Source organism: Zingiber officinale, chromosome 3A (genome assembly GCF_018446385.1).
Source record: "Zingiber officinale cultivar Zhangliang chromosome 3A, Zo_v1.1, whole genome shotgun sequence".
Lineage (NCBI taxonomy): Eukaryota > Viridiplantae > Streptophyta > Magnoliopsida > Zingiberales > Zingiberaceae > Zingiber > Zingiber officinale.
The window spans coordinates 111873013-111898728 of record NC_055990.1 but is presented as its reverse complement, the minus strand read 5'-3'; the positions used below and the strand labels follow the sequence as shown (position 1 = coordinate 111898728).

The window sequence follows — 25716 nt, the reverse complement described above, 5'->3', positions numbered from 1 at the left end:
GGACTGGATTTTTAGTTAGGTTGATCGTGCTAATGTTGTCACATAGCACTTGTACACCCTTATAAGAAAGTCCATAATCCTCTAGGGTGTGTATCATCCACAACAACTGTGATACACTCTCTCCGTGGCAATATATTCACCTCGGTCGTGAGAGAGCAACACGATGTTGCTTCCGACTTGACCAACTAACTAAACATGAACCTAAAAATTGGCAACCCCCCAGTGCTTTTCCGATCCAATTTGCACCCAACGTAATCGGAGTCGGTATAACCTATCAAGTCAAATGATTCAGGTGGATACCAAAGACCTACTCTAATTGTGCCTTTAAGGTATCTCGAATTCTCTTAAGCTGCAATTAAGTGAGATTCCGCAGACTTGATACTAGCGCATACGCCCCGTGAAAGAGTATGTCCGGTCGACTAGGCTGTGAGATATGAAGACTACCGATCATGCTTCTATATTGCGTTAGATCAACTGATTTTCCACTCTCATCATTGTCAAGACGAGTGCTCGTCGCCATAGGAGTGGATACTTCCTTAGAATCACTCATTTTGAATTTCTTAAGCATCTCTTGAGTGTATTTTGCTTGATGGACATGAATGCCATCTCTAGTTTGTTTGATTTCTAGTCCAAGGAAGAATGTCAATTCTCCCACAAGACTCATTTCAAACTCACTTTCCATGTGAGTGATAAATTCATTTAAATAGCCCTTGTTATTTGAGCCACAAATTATGTCATCGACATATACTTGGGCTACAAAAATATTTTCACCATCTCGACGAAGAAATAGTGTTGGGTCTATTTGACCCCTTACAAAACCTTTCTCTAGTAAATATGTTGACAACCTCTCGTACCAAGCTCGTGGTGCTTGTTTAAGCCCATAAAGTGCTTTCTTGAGCTTATATACGTGGTTTGGAGCTTCGGTACTCACAAACCCCGGTGGTTGTTCAACATATACCTCTTCTTTGATGAGACCGTTTAAGAAAGCCGATTTAACGTCCATTTGATAGAGCTTGAAACCTCTATGTGCAGCAAAAGCTAGCATCAAACGAATGGACTCTAATCGTGCCACGGGAGCATAAGTCTCATCATAATCGAGACCTTCGACTTGACTATAGCCCTTGGCTACAAGTCTTGCCTTGTTTCTTACAACTTCTCCCTTTTGATTTAACTTATTTTTGAAGACCCATTTAGTTCCAATAATGGTGGTCTTCTTAGGTCTAGGAACTAAGTCCCACACTTGGCTCCTTTCAAATTGACCTAATTCGTCTTGCATAGCTATGATCCAATCAGGATCGTGCAATGCCTCATCAACTAATTTTGGTTCAATCTCGAAATCAATGCGACTTCATTAGACTCGTTTCGAAGAATGACCTAGTCCTAACCCTGTTGAATGTCTCCCACAATTTGGTCTTGGGATGACTAGAGGCTATCCTAGATTGTCTTGGTGTTGATGGTGCCTCGTGAATGGTCTCACTAGGCACAGGCAAGGACTCACTATCGCAAAGGATCGATTGAGTTCTTTGTTGCCTTTGCTCATCAACATCAGAGTCAACTTCGACTCGTTCTTCATTTTGATCATTCAAACTTAGATTTCTAAGTTCAAATTGAATTTCTCCTATAGCCCTTGATTGATCATTTGAGTTAGGGATTTCTTCAAAAGCTACATCAGAGGACTCTTCAATCAGTTTAGTCCTATTGTTGTAGACTCGATAGGCTCTGCTGGTAAGAGAATACCCGACCAGTATCCCTTGATCAGCCTTAGCCGTGAACTTCCCAAGATGGTCCTTGGTGTTCAAAATAAACACCTTACAACCAAACACCCTAAGATGTTTAATTGTAGGTGGTTTCCCAAACCAAAGTTCATGAGGAGTCTTTCCTAAAAACCTATGTATTAAAACTCGATTTTGCACATAGCAAGCTGTATTCACAGCTTCAGCTCATAAGTAGCTCGGTAGTGAGTACTCATGAAGCATGCTTCGTGCAGCCTCTTGTAGGACTCGGTTCTTTCTCTCCACAACCCCATTTCTTTGTGGGGTCCTTGGAGTAGAGAACTCATGCCTATATCCCTTTTCTTGACAAAACTCTAAAACCCTATGATTTTGAAATTCCCACCATGATCACTTCTAATGGTTTTAATTGTTGTCGATTTTTCATTTTCAGTTCTTCTACAAAAGGAAATAAAAATATCTATAGTTTGGTCCTTATGTTTCAAGAAGAAAGTCCATGTATCTAGTAAAATCATCAACGATTACCAAACAATATCTACTTCCATTCAATGATATTACACTACTGCAATCAAATAGGTCCATGTGCAATAAATCTAAAGCAGTAGATGTACTTACATTGCTTTTACCTTTATGGACAGCTTTTGTTTGCTTACCCTTTTGACATGCATCACATAGTTTGGTCTTGTGGAACTTGATGCTTGGTAAGCCTCGCACTAATCCTTGGTTGGCCAACTTCCAGATGTTCTTCATGTTTACATGTGCCAATCTTCTATGCCATAACCAAGACTCTTCTTCTTTCGACATGAAACACTTAATCAAGGCATTAGTAGCACTTTTAAATGATACTTGATAAATATTGTCAACCCTTGTGCCTACTAGTACCGTGTCAAGTGTGTCAATGTGTTTAACCAAACATTGACTTGAATGAAATTCAATTGTGTAACCCGTATCACACAATTGACTGACACTTAGGAGATTAAAAGTCATCCCCTTGACTAGAAGGACATTTTTGATATGGAGACATTCGGATATATGAATGTCTCCAACTCCTACAACCTTAAGACTACCATTGTTACCAAATGACACATTACCTCTATTTTTGTTTTGAATGGTAGAAAATAGTGACTTGTCCCCGGTCATGTGCTTGGAGCATCCACTATCAACAAACCAAGTTGATAGACGCTCCCCCTTTACCAATGCCTACAAGACACGAAAGATAGATGTTTTAGGTACCCAAATCTTGGGACCTAATGCATCTACAATGAAAGACTTAGACACCCATGCCTTTGTTACCTTCTTCCTAGTCTCATGAACCCTAGAAACATGCGATCTATGAAATTGGGTTCTTGACACTAAAGAGATAAAACTAGACTCCTTAGGTTGGTATCCTAATCCAGCCTTGTTGTAGACCGCCCTTTGGGCATTTAGAATCATGTCTAAGGTCTTAGAGCTGGTTGAGAATTTCTCAAGCATTTTCTTGAGCTTCTCAATTTCACCCTTCAAGGTTTTGTTTTCATCCTCTAGGGCCTCTTGATAAAGGTCATCGACCTCATCTTCCCTAAGGGCCCTTAATTTCTCTATTTCATCTTTTAGCAGTTTAGTTTCTATTTTTGATTTTTTAAGGGAAGTAGACAAATGTGCAATTGTTTTATAACACTTTTCTAAATGGGGAGAGGTTACCTCTTCATCATCCGAAGATGATGAAGTCGCGGCTGAAGAGCTTGAGTCCTCACTCTCGGACTCGGACTCCTCTCTTGCCATGAGGGCTAACTGCCGTGTACTCTTCTCCCTCTTCTCTTCCTCAGATGAACTTGAAGAAGACTCATCCCATGTAGCTTTTAGAGCCTTCTTCTTCTTGACTCTTTCCTCCTTCTTTTTGGCTCGTTCCTCCTTCCTTTTTAATTTCGGACACTCGCTCCGATAGTGTCCCTTTTTGCTGCACTCATAACATGTAACATTAGTTTTGTCAATATTTTGTTCACTAGGTTTACCTTTCCCTTTGTATCTTCTGCTCCTTCTCATGATTCTTCTCACGAAGTTGGCCATCTCGCTTGATGATGATTCACCTTCATCATCGGACTCGGAGGAGGATGAAGATGAAACAATTTCTTTCTCCTTCTTCTTTTCTTTCTTTCTTCTTCCCTCCTTGCTCTTTTCTTCTGTAACCAAAGCAATACCTTTCTCTTTTTGCCCTTTGTTAGCAAGTTCATGTAATTCCATTTCACAAAAAAATTCATCTAACTTAACAATGGAAAGATCCTTGGATACCTTGTAGGCATCCACCATGGATGACCACAAGGCATTCCTAGGAAAAGCTTTTAGAGCATACCTTACGAGGTCACGGTTTTCTACTCGTTCATCCACCGAATGGAGACCATTGATGATCTCCTTGAACCTTCCATGTATCTCACTTACAGTTTCATTCTCCTTCATGACAAGGTTCTGTAGTTGGTTTAGGAACAAATCCCTCTTGGCGATCCGAGAGTCTCGAGTCCCTTCTTGGAGCTCGATGAGCTTGTTCCATAGATCCTTCGCACTTGTGAAAGGACCAACCTTGACAAGTTGATCCTTGGCTATCCCACATTGCAAAGTGACAACCGCCTTGGCATCGGCTTGTCCCTTGCGAGTTTGCTCGGTTGACCATCTCGATGAGTCGAGTTCCTTACCTTCTTCGTCCTTTGGAGGTGAGAATCCCTCCTTGACCGAGAACCACATGGAGATATCAGTCTTGAGGTAATACTCCATGCGGCTTTTCCAGTATTGAAAATCTACTCCATCGAAATAAGGTGGACGGTTGGTGCTGAGTCCCTCCTTCATGGCCATTGTTTAGCTCTTTGGGTTGTTAAGCCGTAATGAAGAGCACCAGGCTCTGATACCACTTGTTGGGACCTTAGATGGCTAGAGGGGGGTGAATAGCCTCTTTGAAAAACACTAAACACAAATTTCTTCAAGAACTTTGTTAGCACAGCGGAATTAGAAAACTAAAACAAGAAAGCACAGCACACTAACTCAGAGATTTACGAGGTTCGGGGATAACTTGCCCCTACTCCTCGGCGTGTCCGTAAGGTGGACGAATCCTCTTGATCTTTCGGTAGATCACACCCCGGAAGCTATCCGGCTAAAGGATTCTCCTTCTCGGTGGAGTAACCTCTCCACAAAGTCGTTAAGCACAAGACTTACAGTAGTGGCTCAAGTGAAAATGATCAAAGGAAGCTCACAGCCACAATCAGCGAAGAACAAGCACACTGCTTCAATCTTCCAGAGAGTTTTTCTCCACAGTGTTTTTCACAGCAAGAGCACAAAAAGCATTATCACGAGAGCCTCTCCTCTCCACCTTCATATGCCTCTCTGCTCTGTAACGGATCTCTGCCAAACCTGCAGCAAATCCCTGCAACCGTCCACGACGTCGCCAATCACGCTTCTTCCTTGTCTGATTGTCTCAGCTCCCACCAATGGCATCCTCGTTTCCACTGGTACCTCTGAGCTTGAACCTATCAGCACAAGTCAAGCTGATTTCGACCAAACGGCTGCCAGCAGATCGCAAACGAGACGTTGCTACCAAAACTGGTTTGTCCGCAACGAGACACAGCAAAAGCTTTTTCGTCGCCTTCTACTAATGATCCTTAATTTGAATTCACCCAACATCAAGTAATCTGTAACCTGTAAAAAGCTTGCAGCAGATGGTTAGAAACGAAATTGGTAAAAGCAATTGCGAATCGAAACAATAAGAGAAAGCGCGAAAACAAGTTATATCGTGGATCGGTCCGCACCGATCCATGCTGAATCATCTCGATCGGTGCGGACCGATCAGAACTATCGATCGGTCCCGGACCGATCGGCGCCGCTCTTCCGGTGCGCGACTTCGATCGGTGCGGACCGATCAGCACTAATCTGATCGGTCCCGGACCGATCAGATGTCGCCGTCCGTGCTTAAAGCCTCGATCGGTCTCCGCCGATCGAAATCTCGATGAGCTGCGTTGACTTGATCGGTCCACGCATCGATCGGTAAAATCGATGGGCTGCGATCGATTCGATCGGTCCGCACCGATCGACGCTCGATAGCTCGGACAATTCGATCGGTCGGCGGACCGATCAGGTATGAATTTCACCGGATCGGTCGGACCGATCCGGTGTCAGAGCCACCGATCGGGAGACCGATCCGCTTCGACTGGTCGAGCCCTCTCGACCTAGTCCGAGAAATGAGCCCCTAGCTCTCTCACTTCATCCGTCCTAGAGAACGAGCTACCGAGCCCTCTCTGACTTCGCATGCCAAGCTTCCTTCTTGGACTTTTCAACACCAGATGTCCGATCACCCTTGATCCATCTGGATTTTCCCTTGCCTGGCTTCACTCACCAGGACTTGCCAACTGCCTAACATCCCAGTTAGGACTTTCCCACTGCCTGGCTTCACTCGCCAGGACTTTCCAACTGCCTAACATCCCAGTTAGGACTTTCCACTCGTGCCAAGCTCCCTGCTTGGACTTCTCCAGTGCCAAGTCTCCATACTTGGACTTTTTCCCGAATCAGGTCAACCAAGTCAACCTAGATTAGTAATTAATCTGAGTTAAATATCTGATACAAACTTAAATCAGTGTCAACAGCAAAACAACATCCAGGTCAGACTGTATCAACAGGACTATTCCCCATCTTCTTCCTTAATGTTATTTTGGGCTTAACTTTAAACAATTAATTTCTCATTCATCCGTAATCGGTTTTGAGCAAATTAATAGTCTAGATTCATCTACGCGAAACGTAGATTTCGATTTAGAAGTCAATTATGACTTTCATCAATTGATGACATCTCGATTTTTCCTTGCAAAATCGTATTGGTTGTTTTAAGACCCAATATCCAATATACGTGTAATGCTTTCAACATTTGATTGCATACTTTATCCTAGTAGTTTGCCACTTCTCACATTAAGTTCTCATCTCAAGAGCAGATATTTAAATTCTAGTCTATTTCTTTCATTTTGTGTTTTTCAGCACGTTTTGAGTCAATCCTTGCATACTAATCCCATGATATCTTTGTTTGAGAAGTGTAAGTAGATTATATCAAGGGTCAGTTTCTTTTGTGCAAAATAACTTTCATTTGTATAATATTTTCTGGAGAATTTTTTCTGGAAATTAAATATTTTTCTTTTGTGGCTGTGAGACAAAGGAAAACATTTTCCTTTCCATTCCTTTCCTGATTGATTTCTGTTGGATTGAGCTCTACCTTGATCTTCATCTCATTTCACAGAACAATCCCTGACTGCTCTATTGGATCGAGCTTTGCCTAAATTCTCATTTCGGTTTGTCTCAGCAAGCTCTGTTTGCTTGATACTCGCTTGCTGTTTGGATCAAGCTCCTCTAGTGGGCTCAGGAGAGGGCACCAAGAGTGCTAATCTGATGGAGCTTTCCATTATGGGATTGCGATAAGGAACTGGGAGCTCTATCAAAGCCTGTTCCTCAAGAGGGCACAAGGGGCTACGCTGGATGGATCTAGAGGGGCTGCTGGAGGGGTCAAGAGGATGATAGAGGGCTACTGAGGGGCTGCCTGACAGGTTAGGAGCGGAGGGCTGTTTAAGGGCTTGTAGGAAAGGTGGGGTGCTGATGGCTCATGTGCAGGAAGACGACTTCAGCTGACTCTCACTTGAAACGAGCAGAAGCCATTTTTGCCCAAATGCCCACATTTGTTGTCGACCAAGAACAAATTTCCCATTGACCATGATTTCTATTGCATGAAACCATGAAAAACTAGGAAAAGATTTGCTGGAACAACACTTTCCATTAGTCAAACGCACCCTAAATCTATTTTAAAAATCATCACCAATTTCCCTGTAATATTTCTTCAATCTTCTCAATGATGCACTAATAACTATCTCTGTTGTGAGTTAAGTTTCTTATTTTCTAGTCTTCTTTTGAAAATTATTGACTGAATCAATTGTATTTTTTTTCTCTTTCATTCTAATCAGGATCATTTTAATAATCCTATTCCAACAACCCTTCCACCACCACAATGGCAAAAATTTGGATCAAACTTGACGGTATACTTTTGGAATACCAGTACTTATTTATATTTTATAAGAGTGCACTGATGTATTGTTACTGTTTGATGTTGAATTTGTAGGTTGTGTTGGACACCTTTGAAGCTCAGCCCCTGAGTGATGATGATGGAAACACTAACCATCTTCACCAAGAAGAGGAGGATGCTGCTTTTAACACAAAGTACTTGACAAGCAGTAACTTAATGGGATTAGAGGTGAGCAGAGATAACAAGTTTTATATTAGCTCTTCTTATTCAACAATCATTTGATCAAACATCTCGTCAAAAGCTTATGAATACTGGGATTTGTTTGGAAGGGCATTATAATGCATTCTGATGGCTGTTTGATCAAACCGTGTCAATAAATTATCCTGAATTTTGAATTCTTTATTGTTAGACATCTTTTTGATTTATTTACATAAGTAAAATTTCTCTTCTACAGTTGAAAGATCCCAGTTTTCGCCGTCATATTCTACTGCAATGTCTCATCTTGTTTGATTTTCTAAAGGTATGCTGTTTAGCCTGCTGCATTTTTTAATGATGTAAGCTTCGTTTCTTTTTATCTTCATTTTGCACAACTTTCAATGATTTGTTTTTTGTGTCAGTTGCATTTAATGTAGCAATATGTCATTTCAAGCTTGCATCTAACATATTAATAAGCTTATTATAATTTTTAATTGTAACGACTTAGGGATATATCCTATACATTTTTAATGGTTGATTCATTTGATAATTCAATAGTATATGTGAGCATCAATTTTTCTCACACTATGAAAGAGACTAATGTAGCATGCATGGAGTTTCCTTTTGTAAAGGCGAATGTGAATGAAAACATAATCTCCTACACTATTCATTGTAATTTCGAAGTCTATAATGTGCTTCAACATGAATTTTATAAGTTCCATTACTTTGTGATTTTTCTCTTAAGATTGGAATGAATCTTGCTATTGTCTCTTAATTGAATCAAAATTTGGGAAAATAGAAAATGATGGAAATCAAATCTACTGGAGGATGAGCTCTTGATTCATAAACAACTTCAAAAGCACATTTTCTTGTAGGTCAATTTATGCAACACAACAAGAGGGTTTGATTGTTTGAAGATAGGTGGGGTAGGAAATTGAAATATAGTTTTAAAAACTATTGAATGGATGTAGAAACTTAGGCATCACACCTAAAGACCATACAGATCATATTGTAGGGAGATTATGCCACACAATCTTGAAAAATATACTTAAAATCGCACTCTTCTATTTCATATCGCAGCAGAACAAACACACATATTTATACTAGTAGCTGGACTCTTGGAACATAGGAAAGAGAGCAAAAAGGATTCATATTTAACTAACTCGTAGGATATCTTGCAACAATAAAGACCCTTAACTAAATCAAAAACTCGTGGACTGAATTAAAGATACAAAACTTTGGACCGCTTCTCCGACTTTCTAAACTTTTTCAAACATTGTAATTGTTGAACTTTAGGTGTCTCATTATCCAAAGTGTATGCCAAATTAAAAATTTAGGCTTTGGAATATAGGTTTTTGATCTAGCTAACCATCAAAACTAGTGGCATCTCTTAACTTGTACTTGGACCTTAGTTGGTTATTGTTTCAAGAAGTAATCCTCTTCACTTATAGAAGGAATGATGATTATGATCTATGTTTTACCTAAGTGACATTTATGAGCTTACATTGGAAGTTTCACCTAGGATGTCAAAATCTTTTTTCTTTGTCAGCCTATTGAATACTTGCATAACATACTGTTAAATTGTTTTAGGCTGTCCACTCGAGCCCTTAGGTATTTAAGCATATTGACCATGCAAGTAAATTTTGAGTCAAGATCATCACATTTAGAATCTAGGTTTCTCTTATAATGGTATTTCCTTTAGACATTTCACTTAATTGACAAGTAAAGAACAGTTAACCAGGTAACAAGTAAGAAATAAGTATCCTCTTTTTTTTTCCTAAAAAATGAAAATAATAAGATATGCATGTGGAATCAAATGGTTGTGGGAAAAAATTGTCAATATAGGAAGTTGACTAAGACAAGAGCATTGAATGAAAAGTTGTTGTCAAAGAAAGGAATAGAGAGGAATGGCTATATACTGGGGTGATACTAGCCTTTCTGCTACTAGAGTTGTTGTGTGGTCTATGTCTTGATCAATTAGAACTTGTACTGAATTTGAAAATCTTGTGTGGAATCTCAATCACTATTGTTGGAATTAATCGTTATAGGTGTTGAACTGAATCCAACTTGGTCCAAAATAGGCTTGGTACAATAGTAACTACTAAAAGTAGGCATGATACTTAATGGTTCTTTAAAAAAAAAATATGGCTTGTTCTCAAGATCGAGGCCTCGCCACGATCTTGGTTATATTCGCTTGGGGGATAGCATGCATGAAATCACCTGGTGTTTAGGATTATGTGAGGTAACAAGCCACAGAGTGGTAGTGTGGCTGCTCCTGAAGTGGATATTTGGCACTTGTGTGAGATATAGCTTGGAATGAGGTAGTTCGTGGGGCTGTGTTATAGACCTAGTATAGAATCAATAGGACAAATCATGAAGTGCACAAGGTTGTGGTGAGGCGGAGGAGGAGGTGATGCAGTCAGCTAAGGAGAGGCGTTTAGCTCTTGCTAGAGGTAACAATAAAGAAAGCAACTAATGGGGCGGAGATCAACACCTAACTCAAATCCGTTCTTTATGTGGATGCGAATCCACTCAGAATAGAGGGTTGATAGGGACGAAAGCCTCGTATTTCTCACATTAGAAGTGGGCATTGGAAAGAGTCATGAGGCAATCACAGAGGTTTCAAGCATGTGGCACTTGGGTAACAATGAAGAATTGACTCCTACTCTGCAGCGAGGAAGGATGTTTGTTGTTCTTGGAAGAAGGGTTGTGAGAGGTGAGGCCAGTGTATCAAAGAGACTAGGTCAGGTTCAGTTTTGACACCAATTGATGCAGTATCAGGAACTAATATCAATAGAGAAATTTCATGAAAAGGGGAAAGCTTATTAAAATTGAAAGTTGCTTACATGATGGATAGAGTTTATGGTCCTCTTCTGATCCTCTAGTTCATGCCTTAGTTGTCGTTACTCCAATTATCCTCCATTGCATCTTCAACTACCATGTCACTTGGGTCATTCTTTCAACTTTCAAGAGTTACCCTTTTCTCAAATTGAAGCTTTGAAGTGACCAATCATCATGGTTCACATTTTTTCTAGTAAATCTGTCAAAACTGCATAGTCTGCATATTGCCTTTAGGCTAGGAGAGTCTAATGTGTAAATCATCTTTAGGCCAAGTGTTCAATATAAAGTTGTGCTGTAATTGGCTCTTCAATCGGTGGATATGTTGCAAACATCTTGTAATTTTTAAGCTAATCATTCCTGGGCTAGGTATGCCTATGAACCGACTTTTGGTAATATGAAACTTTGTACACCTTATAATTATAAATCATGTCATTGATGCAAATTGAAGTTACTTGCAGTAAGTTCAGGTGTGAATGGATATTAAACTGATTCTTGCCCAATTCACCTCCGATTGTTTCATCAAATATCTTTGATTTCTTCCTATATTTATCACAATATATTTTCATTTGGAACCAAATTTGTATTTTCCCGTTATACATTTTTTTATGCCCTACATTACTAATATAAAATTTATATTGCAATAAATTCTATGATTGTGTACTACCAGTCCTCCAATTTGAATTGACCCTTTCCTACCTTACTGTGAGAAAAAGTTGGCTCTACTTTGAGCCAAGATCATCTTGATACCACCATGGTTCCACCTGAAATCAGACTCTCTCTCTCTCTATGTATATTTTATGGTTTTCATTAGACATCAGAAAATAATTGTTTATGCTCCCTGCATTAAGTTTGTGTATCACTTTCTTATTATCTGTTTTCTTCTCACTATGTAGACACCTGGAAAGAATGACAAAGATGGATCATCCGACAGCATGGTGAGAACCTCCATTATTTCAAGTCCTTGTTTTGACTCCCTATATTATTAGGTATTACATAATAACACAATTCATAGATTCACAACCCTGTCTCACATTATCTAGCACAATTACATGTGAAGAATATCCATCTATAACACTATATGTTAAATGTTAGGACCGAATGAATTTAGATATCTTCACAATAGTATATTGTCCGCTTTGGGCTTAAGCCCTTTTTATTTTTGGATTTTATCCAAAAGATCTCATACTAATGAAGATATCTTTCCTTTATAAGCCCTTGATCTTTCTCATGTATTTTTAATATGGGACTTTGTTTGCAACCTTGCAACCCGAACACTAAAGACTTAGAAGTAAAAGAGATGGTGAGTAGAAATTGACTTTTGCTTAAAGTTTAAGATTATTACCTTGCTAAATCATGTCAAAAGGATAGTGATTTGTGTTGTGAATTAAATATTGTCATATTAAAACTTCATGTATGCTTTGTGAGTTTCATAAATTAGCTATAATGCACATACCTTTTTTATTTTACCAAGATAACACAGTTTTTCAATTCAGAAAGAAGAAATTAAGTCTTTTGAGGAGCGTGTAAAGAAACTACTAGAGGTCATTCCTCCAAAAGGGAAGGAGTTTCTTCAAAGCATAGAGCATATATTGGAGCGTGAAAAAAATTGGGTGTGCAGTAACCTATAGTTTCTCTGAGGAAACTATTTTTGATATGATGCTGTTTGAAATTGTATTTTGATCCATACGCGTTTTCTGGATCTGTACTTAGGTATGGTGGAAACGAGATGGCTGCCCAGCATTTGAGAAACAACCCATTGAGAGAAAGATTGGCCAAGAAGGAGTAAAGAAGCGGTAAACATTATGATATTTACAACTAATGGTCTTGGTTTACAAGAAGCATGCATACAGCAACATGCATTGCTAACATAAATTACTACTTGTGCCTGTTTGGTTACCCTGTCTTTGTCATTTTTGTTTTGTTCATATTTTTTTCACTTTTATTCCTCACACATACCTTCAATGCACTTTTCTCCTGGTATTTTGGTTTGCATTATTTGCACTACATCTTGGTTACACGTAGTTGGTTTGCTTGCTTCAAATATTAGATATCCGTTAGTATTTGCTTGTTATTATTTGTTTTTGGCATGCTATATTTTGCATATTCTCACCAAATGCTTCTGTAATTCTGAGTCAAGATCTTTGGCATCCTAAAGTTACTTGGTGTTTCCTTTTGTGCTTCAGAGAAATAAATACATTTGTTTAGTGTAAGCATTCTATGCCAAAGGAACCACCAACAAAGTCTTTAAAGGATGTCCGAATTGCTCTTGGCCAATTTTGAACTTGTGTCAACCAACCTACAAAATATAATTGTTGGAGACCTCGACGCCCAAATTTGGATCAACTTAGTCAACATAGTTTTACGTTGTTCGACACACTTTTGAATAGACGCAAAAGTATGTCAACTAACCTTAAAAGATGGTTGACATACCTTCTCCACTCGACTGGCACAATTGGAAATCCTTTCTTAAGCCAACTTACAAGCCCTGTATGCTGCCATGATAATCAAGACCTTAGCTGTTGACAACGACATGCCCTTTAGGGCTCAGGATAAAGCTTCCTGGATAACAAATAGATGCTAAATCCTATATATTCACTCAATCTATGCCCGAAATAAACCTAAGATACAAACGTGGTCAATACAATACATGGTCTTTCTAGTCCAGTCTTCAAGCTTTTGACCAACAAGTTTTACACTTGATCCATGAAGTGCTTCACCCAATGGCGTAGCCACTTCACCAAAGCTTGATAACTTCAATTTCCAGTTTGCATGACATGATGGACAATTCATGCAAATGATCAGATACACAACAATAAAAAAAAAGGCAGCCCGGTGCACGAAGTTCCTGCCATGCAGGGTCTCGGAGAAGGATCCATTGTAACTTTTTTTGCAAGAGGCTGTTTCTAGGATTTGAACCCGTGACCTTTTGGTCACATGACAACAATTTTACCGTTACGCCAATGCTCCCCTTCTAAATGATCAGATACACACCTAACTTAAATTGTATTATTATCAAAACATCGTGGTTAGACCTAACTACAAATTAAGAACCCTTGTCCCAACACCTAATCCTGATGGAATCCAATGAGCAATGCTTGCCAGATACGTACTTAATACAACACATTACTTTTGGTCACAATTCATTGCTATGATTGCATTATATAAAAATGGGAATTGTTGTTATAAAGATCTCAATGGTAAGGTCCACTTCACTTCACATAGATACAAAGCTAACTATTTGATATTTTACTTCTTTAAACTTGCTAATATTGATTTCATTCACTTCATTTTTGTAGTAAGGCAAGATGGAGGTTGGGTAACAAAGAACTATCTCAGCTATGGAAATGGGCTGACCAAAATCCTGTATGGAACATACATCCTTTCACTGCATTTGATTATTTTGTCAAAAGTAATCAATTTCCAGAATCTATCAAAGACTTGGCTATTATTTGTTTCAGATCACAAATTCAGTTTATGGTTACTTTTTTTTCTCTGTTAGTCAATTTCACTCCCTGAAAAAGTTAAGCTGATTTTTAAGCTAGAAGGTTCGCATTTCAGTTTGGGATGCACCTGGCAATTATTTATTCCCTCTTCCATTTACTTCTCATCTTCTCTTTATCCAACACTAGTTACTATAGATGATTATTTAATAGTACATCAAAACTTTACAGATGTTTATCTAACACTGTTACTAAATGATTGGAGCACAATCCATACCTTAGTGAGCATTCTATCAGCCTGCTATTAATATGTTCATGTAGCACACATCTTTACGGATGTTTGATATTGCTATCATTTTTTCTCATTTTGATTTGTAAGACTTTTCTAACTTTAGTGTCATCTCAATCATAGAATGCTCTGACTGACCCACGACGTGTGCGAATGCCATCGGTCACTGAATATTGGAAACCTCTTGGAGAAGATGTAAGTATCATAATCACCTAATTTCATGAGTTCAATAATATATTCTCCTTTCTCTATGTAACGAGGCAATTATAGATACTTTTGTGCGATAAATAAAAGAATTTCTTCTTTTAGAAAACATTTGGTTCCTTTACTTTAGTCATTGCATAATTGCATTATTTGTCTTGAATGCTTGCAGATGGATGTTTCTGCTGGAATAGAAGCTGAATATAACCACAAGAACAACCGTGTAAGTATTATTTTTATTTAAACTTAAACTAATAGCTGCCTTTTCAACCTGGAGCATAAGTGATGGACTAGCCCCATTGCCAATTTTTTGATGATCCTTTCCTGTATACGTATGTGATGGTGTTGTTGATGTTTAGGTCTATTGTTGGAAAGGCCTACGGTTTTCAGCACGGCAAGATTTGGAAGGCTTTTCACGGGTATCATCATTATACATACCGTGTGGATTTCCATTGGAGTATCAAGCTTATCTGTCTGTTAACTTGGTACTGCTGCAATGATTATCTTCCATGTAGTTCACTGATCATGGCATTGAAGGAGTTGTACCTCCAGAACTTCTGCCACCAGAGGTTCGTTCGAAGTTTCATACAAAAGCTGGTGACAGGTCAAAAAGAACAAAAAAGGAGGAAGTTAAAGGTGTTGCTACACATCCTGAAGATAACCAGGTAGTTGCAAATACCTTATAGCCTCCTTCAAACTTCTTATTCTTGGAATTGTTTTCATCCATTTCCCCTATGAAGAATTTCAGACTCTTTAAGTTTGAAATCACCTTTGCTATTTGGCCGTATAATTACACTCGATACTGAAATGTTCGATTCATTTTCTTTAACGATGAACATCTTTCTTTAAAGGTTGCATCGGCAACAGTTGAGAATGACGGCATTGGTAGTGGAGCTGAACTTGAAGATGGTGTGGCACCCATGGATTCAGATGCTTTAGCTGGAGAAGTTCAAAAACAAAGCCCTGATACAGATTCCATTCATGAGGCTGGGCAGTCTGAAGCTGATGGAGTAGATAACGATACAAAAACTGATACCAAAATGGAAGTTGACGCCTCTGATATAAATTCAAAAGAAGCCAACCCAACAAGCAGAAATAGAGATAGTAATGACTAAGGACAATCTTATTTTTGCTGCACAATTAATGTGCTTGATGTTATTAGTGGCCTTGTAATACAATTTATTTATTTATACTCTTGGCGAAATAGACCATCTGATAGCTTGTATTTGTACACTTAGCGTGCGCTTTGTTGCTGCTTAACTAAATTTGTATCAAATGAAAATGTTTTTAATGTCCAAGTGATTGAGTTCAACAAGATGTTTGGTAGGTTGCATATGTATATATAGCTCATAATATGGTGGGTTAAGTTGTGTGATTTTTTTTTTGTTGGTTAATTTTGGAAGTGGTTGATTTAGTTTTATGAAAAATTTTTATTGGCCATTAGAATAAATTTGAAAAATAGATTAATTTTGACGGATGGTTCAATGTCATGAGTAGTTCAAACTTATTGTCGTAGGAGGCGTGATGAGTCAGATTTGAATTTTCATTGCATGGGAGATTACCGCCCATGATGATCGGTCATGGTCGGTTCCAAGCTCGGATAAAGGAGGAGGGTTACGTTAGGTTGTCAGCTAGCGTCAAATTATGACAAATATTCAATGAATGAATCAATTAAATTATTATGTTAATGCTAGGTTGTTCTCCGGAAGGAACGCGTTGCAGGGTCCGACTGTAACGTCTCGGCAAGGACCGCTACATCTCCAGAACTCGGATGTAGTGATAAATATGTAAGAGTTCGCGTTACAGGGTCCGACTGTAATGTCTCAGCAAGGACCGCTACATCTCCATGAGAATTTGAGTGTAGTGTCAAATAGGCAAAAGTTCTCATACCATAGGTTAGATAAGAACAAATATGATAGGAAAACTAATAATCTAAGATTTGAAACATGGAATATAGGAACTCTCACTGGTAAATCAATGGAGGTAATAGATATGATGGTTAGGAGAAAAATTAGTATTTTGTGTGTACAAGAGACAAAATGGATAGGCGAGAAGGCAAAGATGACAGAGAACTCGGGTTTTAAGTTATGGTACACTAAAAAGAGTAAAGCAAGAAATGAAATGGGTATTATTATAGATAATTTGTTAAAAGATGAAGTTGTAGGAGTAGTTAGAAAAGAGGATAGAATTATAGCCCTTAAGATAATAGTGGCGAAAGAAACTATGAACATAATTAGCGTATATGCACCACAAGTAGGATTAGATGAAGTTACCAAATCAAGGTTTTGGGAGGACTTAGATGAAATATTACAAAATATTTCACCAAATGAAATGATTTTAACAGGAGGTGATCTAAATGGGCATGTCGGAGTGAAAAATGAGGAATATGAGAGAGTACATAGGAGTTATGGGTTTGGAACGAGGAATGAGGAAGGGAAAACTATATTAGATTTTGCGATAGCATATGACCTTATATTAGCTAATACGTTTTTTAAGAAAAGAGAAGAACACTTAGTCACATTCAAAAGTGGGAATAATAAATTGTAAATTGACTTTCTTATGGTTAGGAAGAAAGATCGAAAGATTTGTAAAGATTGCAAAGTCATCCCTGAAGAAAGCTTAACTACTCGACATAGGGTAGTAGTGTTGGATATACGTCTCAAACATAATATCAATAGAAAGAAAATATATACAATTCCTAGAATTAAGTGGTGGAAGTTAAAGGATGAGAAACAAAATATATTTAAGGAGAAGGTAGAAGTACAAGCATTAGGTGAAATATACGATAACTCTAATACAACATGGGATAAAATGGTATCAAAGTTGAAAATAGTAGCTAAGAGTGTACTCGGTGAATCAAAGGGACATGCACCACTAAGTAAAGAATCTTGGTGGTAGAATGAGAAAGTACAAGAGAAAGTAAAGGAAAAACGAATAGCTTATAAGGAATTATATATTTGTAAGAATGAGGAAAACTTAAAAAAAATATACAATAGCCAAGAAAGAAGCTAAGAAAGTAGTGAGTGAAGCAAAAAATGAAACTTTTGAACGGTTATATCAAAATTTGGATACAAAAGAAGGGGAAAGAGACATTTATAGAAAAGCTAAAGTGAGAGAAAGGAAAACAAGAGATCTTAGCCAAATAAAATATATTAAAGATGAATGTAATAGGGTATTAATAAATGATAAAGAAATAAAAGAGCGGTGGAAGAGGTATTTTCATCAACTTTTTAATTAAAGTTTAAGTGACCAACTTAACTTAGGTAATTTAATTAAGTCAAATGAGCATAGAAATTTTAATTTTTATTGTAGAATTCAAACTTCAGAAGTAAAACAAACTTTAAATGAGGTGCACAATGAAAAAGCCGTTGGACCAGATGATATTTCGATAGAGGTATGGAAGTGCTTAGGGAAACAAGGTAATGAATGACTTACAAAATTATTTAACATGATATTGAAAACGAAAAGAATGCTTGATCAATGTAGGATAAGTACTTTAGTTCCCTTATATAAGAACAAGGGAGACATACAAAATTGTACAAACTACAGGGGTATTAAACTAATGAATCATACTATGAAACTTTGAGAAAAAGTAATAGAAAAAAAAGATTAAGGAAGGAGACCACAGTGATAGAAAATCAATTTGGATTTATGCCTGGAAGGTCGACAATAGAAGCTATACATCTTCTTAGACAATTAATTGAAAAATATCGGGAGCAAAAACAAGATCTACACATGATATTCATTGACTTAGAAAAAACTTATGATAGAGTCCCAGAGAAATTATATGGAAAATTTTAGAAAAGAGATGTGCTAGCGTAACATATATTGAACTAATTAAGGATATGTATGAGGATGTAATGACCAGAGTAAAGACTTCAGGCGGAGTAACTGAAGCATTTCCAATAAAGATAGGGTTATATCAAGGATCATCCCTAAGTTCCTATCTTTTTACACTAATTATGGACGAACTCACTGCGCACATTCAAGACACAGTACCGTGGTGCATGTTGTTTGCAGATGATATTATTTTGGTAGATGAGACACGTGAAGGAGTAAATGCTAAGTTAGAATCTTGGAGGGAAACACTAGAAGGGAAAAGTTTTAAGCTTAGTAGATTAAGGACAGAATATATGAAATTTAAGTTTAGCAATATTAGAAGTAATGAAACAATTGTTAAGATAGGAGATGACGAGTTGCTCGAAACCGAGAGATTTAAATATTTAGGATCATTTTTACAAAATGATGGAGAGATTGAGAGAGACGTCTTACATAGAATACAAGCAGGATGAGTGAAATGGAGGGGAGCGTCGGGTGTTTTATGTGACCGTAAAGTACCTCTTAAACTTAAAGGTAAGTTCTATAAAACCGCTGTTAGACCTGCTATGTTATATGAAACTGAATGTTGGATTATGACTCGAGCATATGAGCATAAGATGATAGTTGCAGAGATGAGAATGTTAATATGGATGTGTGAACATACGAAGATAGACAAAATAATGAATGAGAGCATTAGAGAGAAAATTGGAGTTACATCTATTGAGGACAAACTCCGAGAGACACGTTTAAGATGGTACAGTCATGTACTTAGACGACCAATAAATGCTCCAGTTAGGCGATGTGAAACTATGATAAACATGCATATCAAACGAGGAAGATAAAAAAAGACTTAGTTAGTAATAATAAAATAAGATAAAATTTATTTAAATATAGATGATGATATAATAGGAGATAAAGTTCAATGTCGTAAAAGGATTTATACAGCCGACCTCACCTAGTGGGAAAATGCTTAGTTATTATTGTTGTTGTTGGGAGACTATCACATCAAGCTTCGGGAGGTAGGTTAAGTTGATGATTACCTAAGTATCAAGTTAGATAGATATGCTTAACGACTTCTGGTGTAGAATAAGGTGATCGGGAGGTGATTGACTAAAAAAGATAGATCCATTATCTTAACAGCTCTCTAGTATCGATCTCACGGATATGGAAGGAGGTTCAAAGAGATGATTAACTAAAAAAAAAAAAAATGTGGAACCGCCACATCAGCGGCCCCCTAGAGCCGGTCCCACGAATATGGAGGGAGGTAAATGCAGGTACACAGGTGGAAAATGCATGACGGAGACGTTAACTCCAGACAGTAACACTCCGAGGATCGACCCCTGGATCTTTCAGTCACAGAATCATGCACTCCCCATCTGTGTTACGTCTTGGGGACACAGAGATGATTAACTAAAGATAATATAGATCAAGGACTTATGTATTTGAGAGAGTAAAAATATCACGGTCACACGGTACCGCCGTTCACGGTCACGTTAGGCAGATCGGGAATGGAAGAGATGAAATTACTTTTTGTCTAATTTGGAAAGATGAAAAAGTATCTGTGAATTTATAAATTTATCTGTCTATCAATAAAAAAAAAGATAAAATATATATATATAAAGTAAATAATGGGAAGTCTGCAATTTTTATTTCCATCATCGTCCCAAGTAAACAGCGACAAAGGATTGAAAGCTAGCTGGCCGTTCTTAAAGGTGTGATGATCGATGATTTATACGCTGTGTAAGATTTCTACAGAGAGCTTCTCAGTGAAGGGTCTTTCTTGATGAGGCTCGCCATTTCGCCAGCGAACTTGTCCATGACGGAGCGAGGTAGGTAGTGAGGAACCAGGATGCCCTCCTCCCCCTTGCTGTTCCTGAATAGGATGTGGAAGCTCGCCACCCGTCCCCACGCCGGCCCGGCGTACGCGGCCTTCCCCCACCCGTAATCTACTTCTTCCATTCCCGTGCGAGTCGCGTCGGACACCAGATACACCCCTTCCGTGGCGTAATGCGGCCGCCCCCGCAGCACCATAAGGTCCGCGAGCGACCGCATGTGCTCTGTCGTCACCGACGCCTTGGCATTCCTCATCAGCTCCAGGGGATAGCTCATCGGCCTGCTGCACAGCTCGCCGGCGCTCGTGACCGCCGCCGCGTAGGCGAACGCGTTCCCGTAGTACCCCCGCGGCAGGCCTAGGCCGGCGCAGCGCCCTCCGCGGGCGCCCACGGTGAAAATGACGCGGATCTCCTCGTCGGGGTCGTCGTAGCCGATGGCGACGGTGCGGCAGCGCCAGAGGCAGGCGGTCAGAATCTCGAAGGTGGAGCAGGTGCGGAGGTGGGGCGGCACGAGCATCCTCAGAGCGGCGATGTCGGATCTCCGGAAGAGGAAGGAGCGGTGCTCCATATCGAGGGGCGGGCCATCGCCGGCGTTAGGCGGCCGAGCCGCTGCGTGATCGAACGCAGGGTGGAGACAAGTGATGCGGGGAGGAGTGCGGGCCTCGAGGAGCTCACGCGCCCAAACAGGGAGTGTGGATGGAGCCGACGCGCCCCGAGCCAGCTCGCCGATGGCGGTCAAGAACTGGCCCAAACCTGCACCGTCGGCCATTGTGTGGTTACCACGGAGGGCGAATATGAAACCCCCGCACCGTAATCGCGTCACCTGGATGTGAATCAAGGGGCGATGGAGGATCCCGGAGGATTCAGGGAAGACCTCGTCAAAGAAGGGAATCGGAGGGTGCAGAGCATCGCCGATCTGATCGAGGCGGACGTCTGCATCGGCCTCCACGAAGAGGACCCCCTCGCCCGTGCACTCCACCACCAGCTTCCTCCCGGCGATTTCTTGGATTCGGCCGGCCAGGGGGTAGAAGAAGACCAGCGCCCGGGAGAGAGCGTGGCGAATCACCGCGACCGGGTCGCCTGCCATCGTCGTGCTGGTAGTACTGGATGATGGGGATTTGGGTGCGGATGCCGTCTTGATCGTCGATGTCGGAGAGGCGCTTGAACTCGTACGGCGTGGGGGCGGCAGGAGCCACAAGAAGGGCGCTTTCGCCGGACCGTGAAGCTAAGCGCCGCCATGGAAGAACAGAGTCACTACTCAGCGCTATCCCTGGCCACGGCCACACGGGTGCGCGGTGGTTAGAATAGTAAAGCGTACGTCCTTCCTCCTTATCCTTCTCACCTCTTAAAATAAAAAGAATAAATCCCTTATCTTTTTCCAAATTATTCTTTTTTACTCCACTAATTTTTTTAAAACAAAATTACTATAACATAAAATAATATTAATCAAAATTACTCTAATATAAAAATGCTCCACTACTAATTTTAATCAAAACTATAGTGTAGGTTTAAATTAGTAATATTTTTAGAATACTAAAGCTGTAAAGCAAGTTTGATCCATGCTAAAGCAATCTTAATTAATATTAAGTAGTTTTAAACAATTTTACCTAAAGCTATTACAGAATTAATCTAGTTTAATGAATTCATTTATAGAATATTAGTTTGTATTGGGCGCTACCTAATAACCTAATGGAACCATCAATCTTTTTTATCTGCGTTTGGAATCGGTAGTTTTTTTTAGGATTAGTCTAGTCAACAGATATTATTTAATAAAAAATAGGATGAAATTTTATTATTACATAATAAATTAGTGTCGTTTAGCCCTTTAAATTAAATCCCTTAATAATATCATATCCTTATAATAAATTTAAATTGTTACTAAATACAGATAATTTATTGCGAGAGATATTAAGAAAAAAATTATTTAATTAAAATTATACAAAATCAATTCTAACTTATTTGTTGAGATGACCTGAGCAGACAATCTCAAATTATCAGCGAGCCTGGTTTGGATGTCCGAGTTGGGAAGTCAAGTCGTGATGAGGCTAGTCTAGAAGACGAAGCTGAGGCATGCGTTCAATGCAATTTTTTTGAAATAGATTCGTCTCACCTCTGGTTGTGCTTTGAGGTTATCTTGGATAGTCTGTTTTTCAGGAAAGAACAGTAAAATCGTGATCACCACTAAGCACGGGTTGATCACGGCGAATTGAATATGCACTTAAGTGCTATCACGAGTAGTTCTACCAAACGGGTGCACGACTAAGAGAGTTTTTATGAAAGAACACAGGTGGACAGAGGTTCACTTCTTGCTCTTCCTCCCGTTCTCTCTTTCTATTATCTTCCGTTATTATTTCCTTTGCTTAAGATTCAACCTCCTTATATAGGAGCTCTCACTTTGCCTGCAATGAATGATCAAATTATAGTCATTTAATGTTAGGTTTAATGTCGCCATTAATGGATTTAATTTTTTCATTAATGTCGAGACGTTATGGAATTATTATTAATGAGTTTAATATCGCTATTAATGTCAAGATATTACAAAATCACCATTAATGAGTTTAATGTTGCCATTAATGTCGAGACATTATGGAATCACCATTAATTTCATATTGAGCAAGTAGCAAAAGAAGATTTAGGTGGCAAAACGTTGATTCATTCTTTGCCCAATCTAATATTTGACGTACGCAGGTCGTGCTTGCACACGAGTCAACTTAGTTCAGTGCAATCTAGGCCCTGGATTTGCACCTACTCTTACGCACCCATGCATGAGAGAGTCTCTCCCCATACATATGTTTACAATATCAATGCATGTGCGATAATTTAAACCAACAGTAAAGTCAAGAGACTTCTAATGTGAGACTAAAAACCTATGCACAATAGAGTTTCTTCGTATTCACCTCTTTATTCCATTCACATTTCCAACAATCCCCCACATGAATGGAATATAGGGTATGTAATAACATTCAGTAGTTGAGTCAAGTATAGGATATATGAGTTTTACCCTTTAAACCTTCCCTTGTGAAGATATGTTTGTATACTGACTAACAGTAGACATGATGTCTTTGAATGTTCTATCGTCTGTGTAAGCATTAGTAAATCTCACCCATGACTCTCCTTGATACAATTCAGTTCTCATGAGTATATTTGTTCTTGATTATGAACACTTCTAGTTCTGTGAGAAACTCTAAGAATTATGCCTCCAATTCTCTTCGAAGCGACCCCACTTCTTTCTCACATAGATACTCTCTCAAAAGTATTCATCTATTCTTCTTAATCATTAAAAGTGCATCAGCTTACCTTGGTTCGGTCATTGTTTTATTGGATCATCCTCCACAATATCTAGTCAATGCAAATTAGTTGTCCCTTTAAATCTAGTTCTTGAGATCTTCAATTAGCATAGATTGGGTGCCCTCTGTACTAATTGTTGACAATGGTATCAAACTTATTCCTCGTGATGAGCTTGGTACTAACTCTTGATTTAACCGTTTGGTTAGTGGATCCGCTAGGTTATTCTTTGACTTCACATAATCAACAGTGATAATTCCCGTGGAGAGTAATTGTCTAATAATATTATGTATATGACGTATATGTGTAGACTTACTATTATACAGATGACTCTATGTCCAACTAATTGTTGATTAACTATTATAATGTATGCAAATTGTCGGCATAGGTTTTGACCATCATAGCCCTTCAGCCTCTTCACCCCATTTGTCAAGAGCTATAAACTCAGATTCCATTATTGATCTGGTTATTACGGTTTGCTTAGAAGATTTCCACGAAATGACTGTACCTTGCAAAGTGAATACATATCCACTCGTAGACTTAAAGTCTTTTATGTCAGATATCCAACTCGCATCGTTGTATCCTTCGATCATAGTATGATATCTTGTATAGTGCAGTTCATCTTCATGAGTATACTTCAAGTATTTTAGTACTCTTGTTATCCCTTTCTAGTGCTCAACACCGGGATTACTCGTGTATCTACTCAGTTTACTAACTGTGTAGGCTAACTCTTGTCTTATACGACTCATCAGGTACATCATGTTGGATCGTAAAAGTCGATAGAGGGGGGGGGGGGGGAGTAAGCAGTGGAAAAATAAAAGAGAGCACAAACACTAACACAAACCAATTTACTTGGTTCGGAGTCTTAGTCGACTCCCACTCTAAGGTCAGCACTCATTGAGTGCTTTTGTTGGCCAATTCACTAGCAGTTCACATAAGATTACAAATGCAAGTACACGAACTTTAAAAAGAAATACCGACAACAAAATAAAGGAAGAAAAAACTCTTGGCAGCACGTTATCGGAGGAGCTTCGCAGCGACGCAGGAGTACAGCATAGTAGAGCAGATGTCGTTGTTGTTCTTTGCTTCAAGGCTAACCCTCCTTATATAAGAGGCTGCGAGCACCTGGACTGTGACGTAGCCTAGCCAACCAGTTGTTGGTTAGTCCTAGGAACGTACCAGTTCCACTGTATAAAAGTTTTGTACAAGTGTCGAACCTTTCCTTAAATAACCTATTGTGTTATTTAGAAGTTAAATTAGGAATCGCAGACGGAACTTAACATCATTGATTCCAAATTTAACTTATCTGTTCTTAATGGTTTAGATTTGAATCGCAAGCGGAACTTAACACTATTGATTCAAATCCACCTATGTTATTAATTCCATTAAATATTAATTTTCAAAATTGGCTTCCAGGACTGCATGGCGAGGCACATGGTCTTCTTGGATATGAGAGCAACCACCACAGCCTAGACAAAGCTTTTTAAGGAAAGCTAATATTTAATTTCCTTAAATAACTCTAGGTTAACCAAAAAGAACAATCGAATCACAAATTCGAAAAACAAAGAAAACACAAACTCGAAAAACTAGATCTAATGCCTCTTGTGTTTGGAATTCTTACAAAAAGAAATAACTAGCATGATGCGGAAAATAATTGCTAATTATACCTTCTCTTTATATGCTAATGACCTTGAGATCTTCTGCCGTATTCCTCGCCTCGCCTTGGATGTCGTGTGGGCGACGATCTTCCAAGATGAACACCACCCAAAAGCTTTTTTCCTCTTCCTCTAAAATCCAGCTACCAACACCACCAAGGAGAAGAGAGCAAAAGGGAAAAGAGAAAGGGAGAGGGAAGGGACGACCACAGACTCCACTAAGAGAATAAGAATTGTGTCTCATGAGGCCTCCTCACCCCTTCTTTTATATTACTTGCCCAAGGCAAATAAGGGAAGAATTTTTACAAAAATTAAAATCTTCCTCATGGTTTTCCTTTTCCCTTTTAATTTTTCATTTTCTTTCCTCTTGATTGAATCAATCACCAAATATCAATTGGATGATGATTTGTTATTTT

General features: G+C 38.9%; 1 protein-coding gene and 1 pseudogene across 1 annotated transcript in view; one reads left to right on the top strand and one right to left on the bottom strand.

Annotated features, from left to right (window-relative positions):
- LOC122052282 (THO complex subunit 1-like) overlaps nucleotides 1–16024 on the top strand; it is a 47517-nt gene extending 31493 nt beyond the window's left edge. Inside the window, exons 12-23 of the mRNA XM_042613734.1 lie at nucleotides 7685–7756; nucleotides 7840–7971; nucleotides 8198–8263; nucleotides 11673–11714; nucleotides 12273–12389; nucleotides 12490–12572; nucleotides 14076–14142; nucleotides 14632–14703; nucleotides 14882–14932; nucleotides 15069–15128; nucleotides 15225–15374; nucleotides 15561–16024. Coding sequence (XP_042469668.1) covers nucleotides 7685–7756; nucleotides 7840–7971; nucleotides 8198–8263; nucleotides 11673–11714; nucleotides 12273–12389; nucleotides 12490–12572; nucleotides 14076–14142; nucleotides 14632–14703; nucleotides 14882–14932; nucleotides 15069–15128; nucleotides 15225–15374; nucleotides 15561–15824 — 1176 coding nt within the window. The 3' untranslated portion in view covers nucleotides 15825–16024. The remainder of the gene's footprint in view (nucleotides 1–7684; nucleotides 7757–7839; nucleotides 7972–8197; nucleotides 8264–11672; nucleotides 11715–12272; nucleotides 12390–12489; nucleotides 12573–14075; nucleotides 14143–14631; nucleotides 14704–14881; nucleotides 14933–15068; nucleotides 15129–15224; nucleotides 15375–15560) is intronic.
- A 4121-nt stretch (nucleotides 16025–20145) lies between these two features.
- On the bottom strand, nucleotides 20146–21602 carry LOC122050582 (annotated as a pseudogene).
- Nucleotides 21603–25716: the final 4114 nt, after the last annotated feature.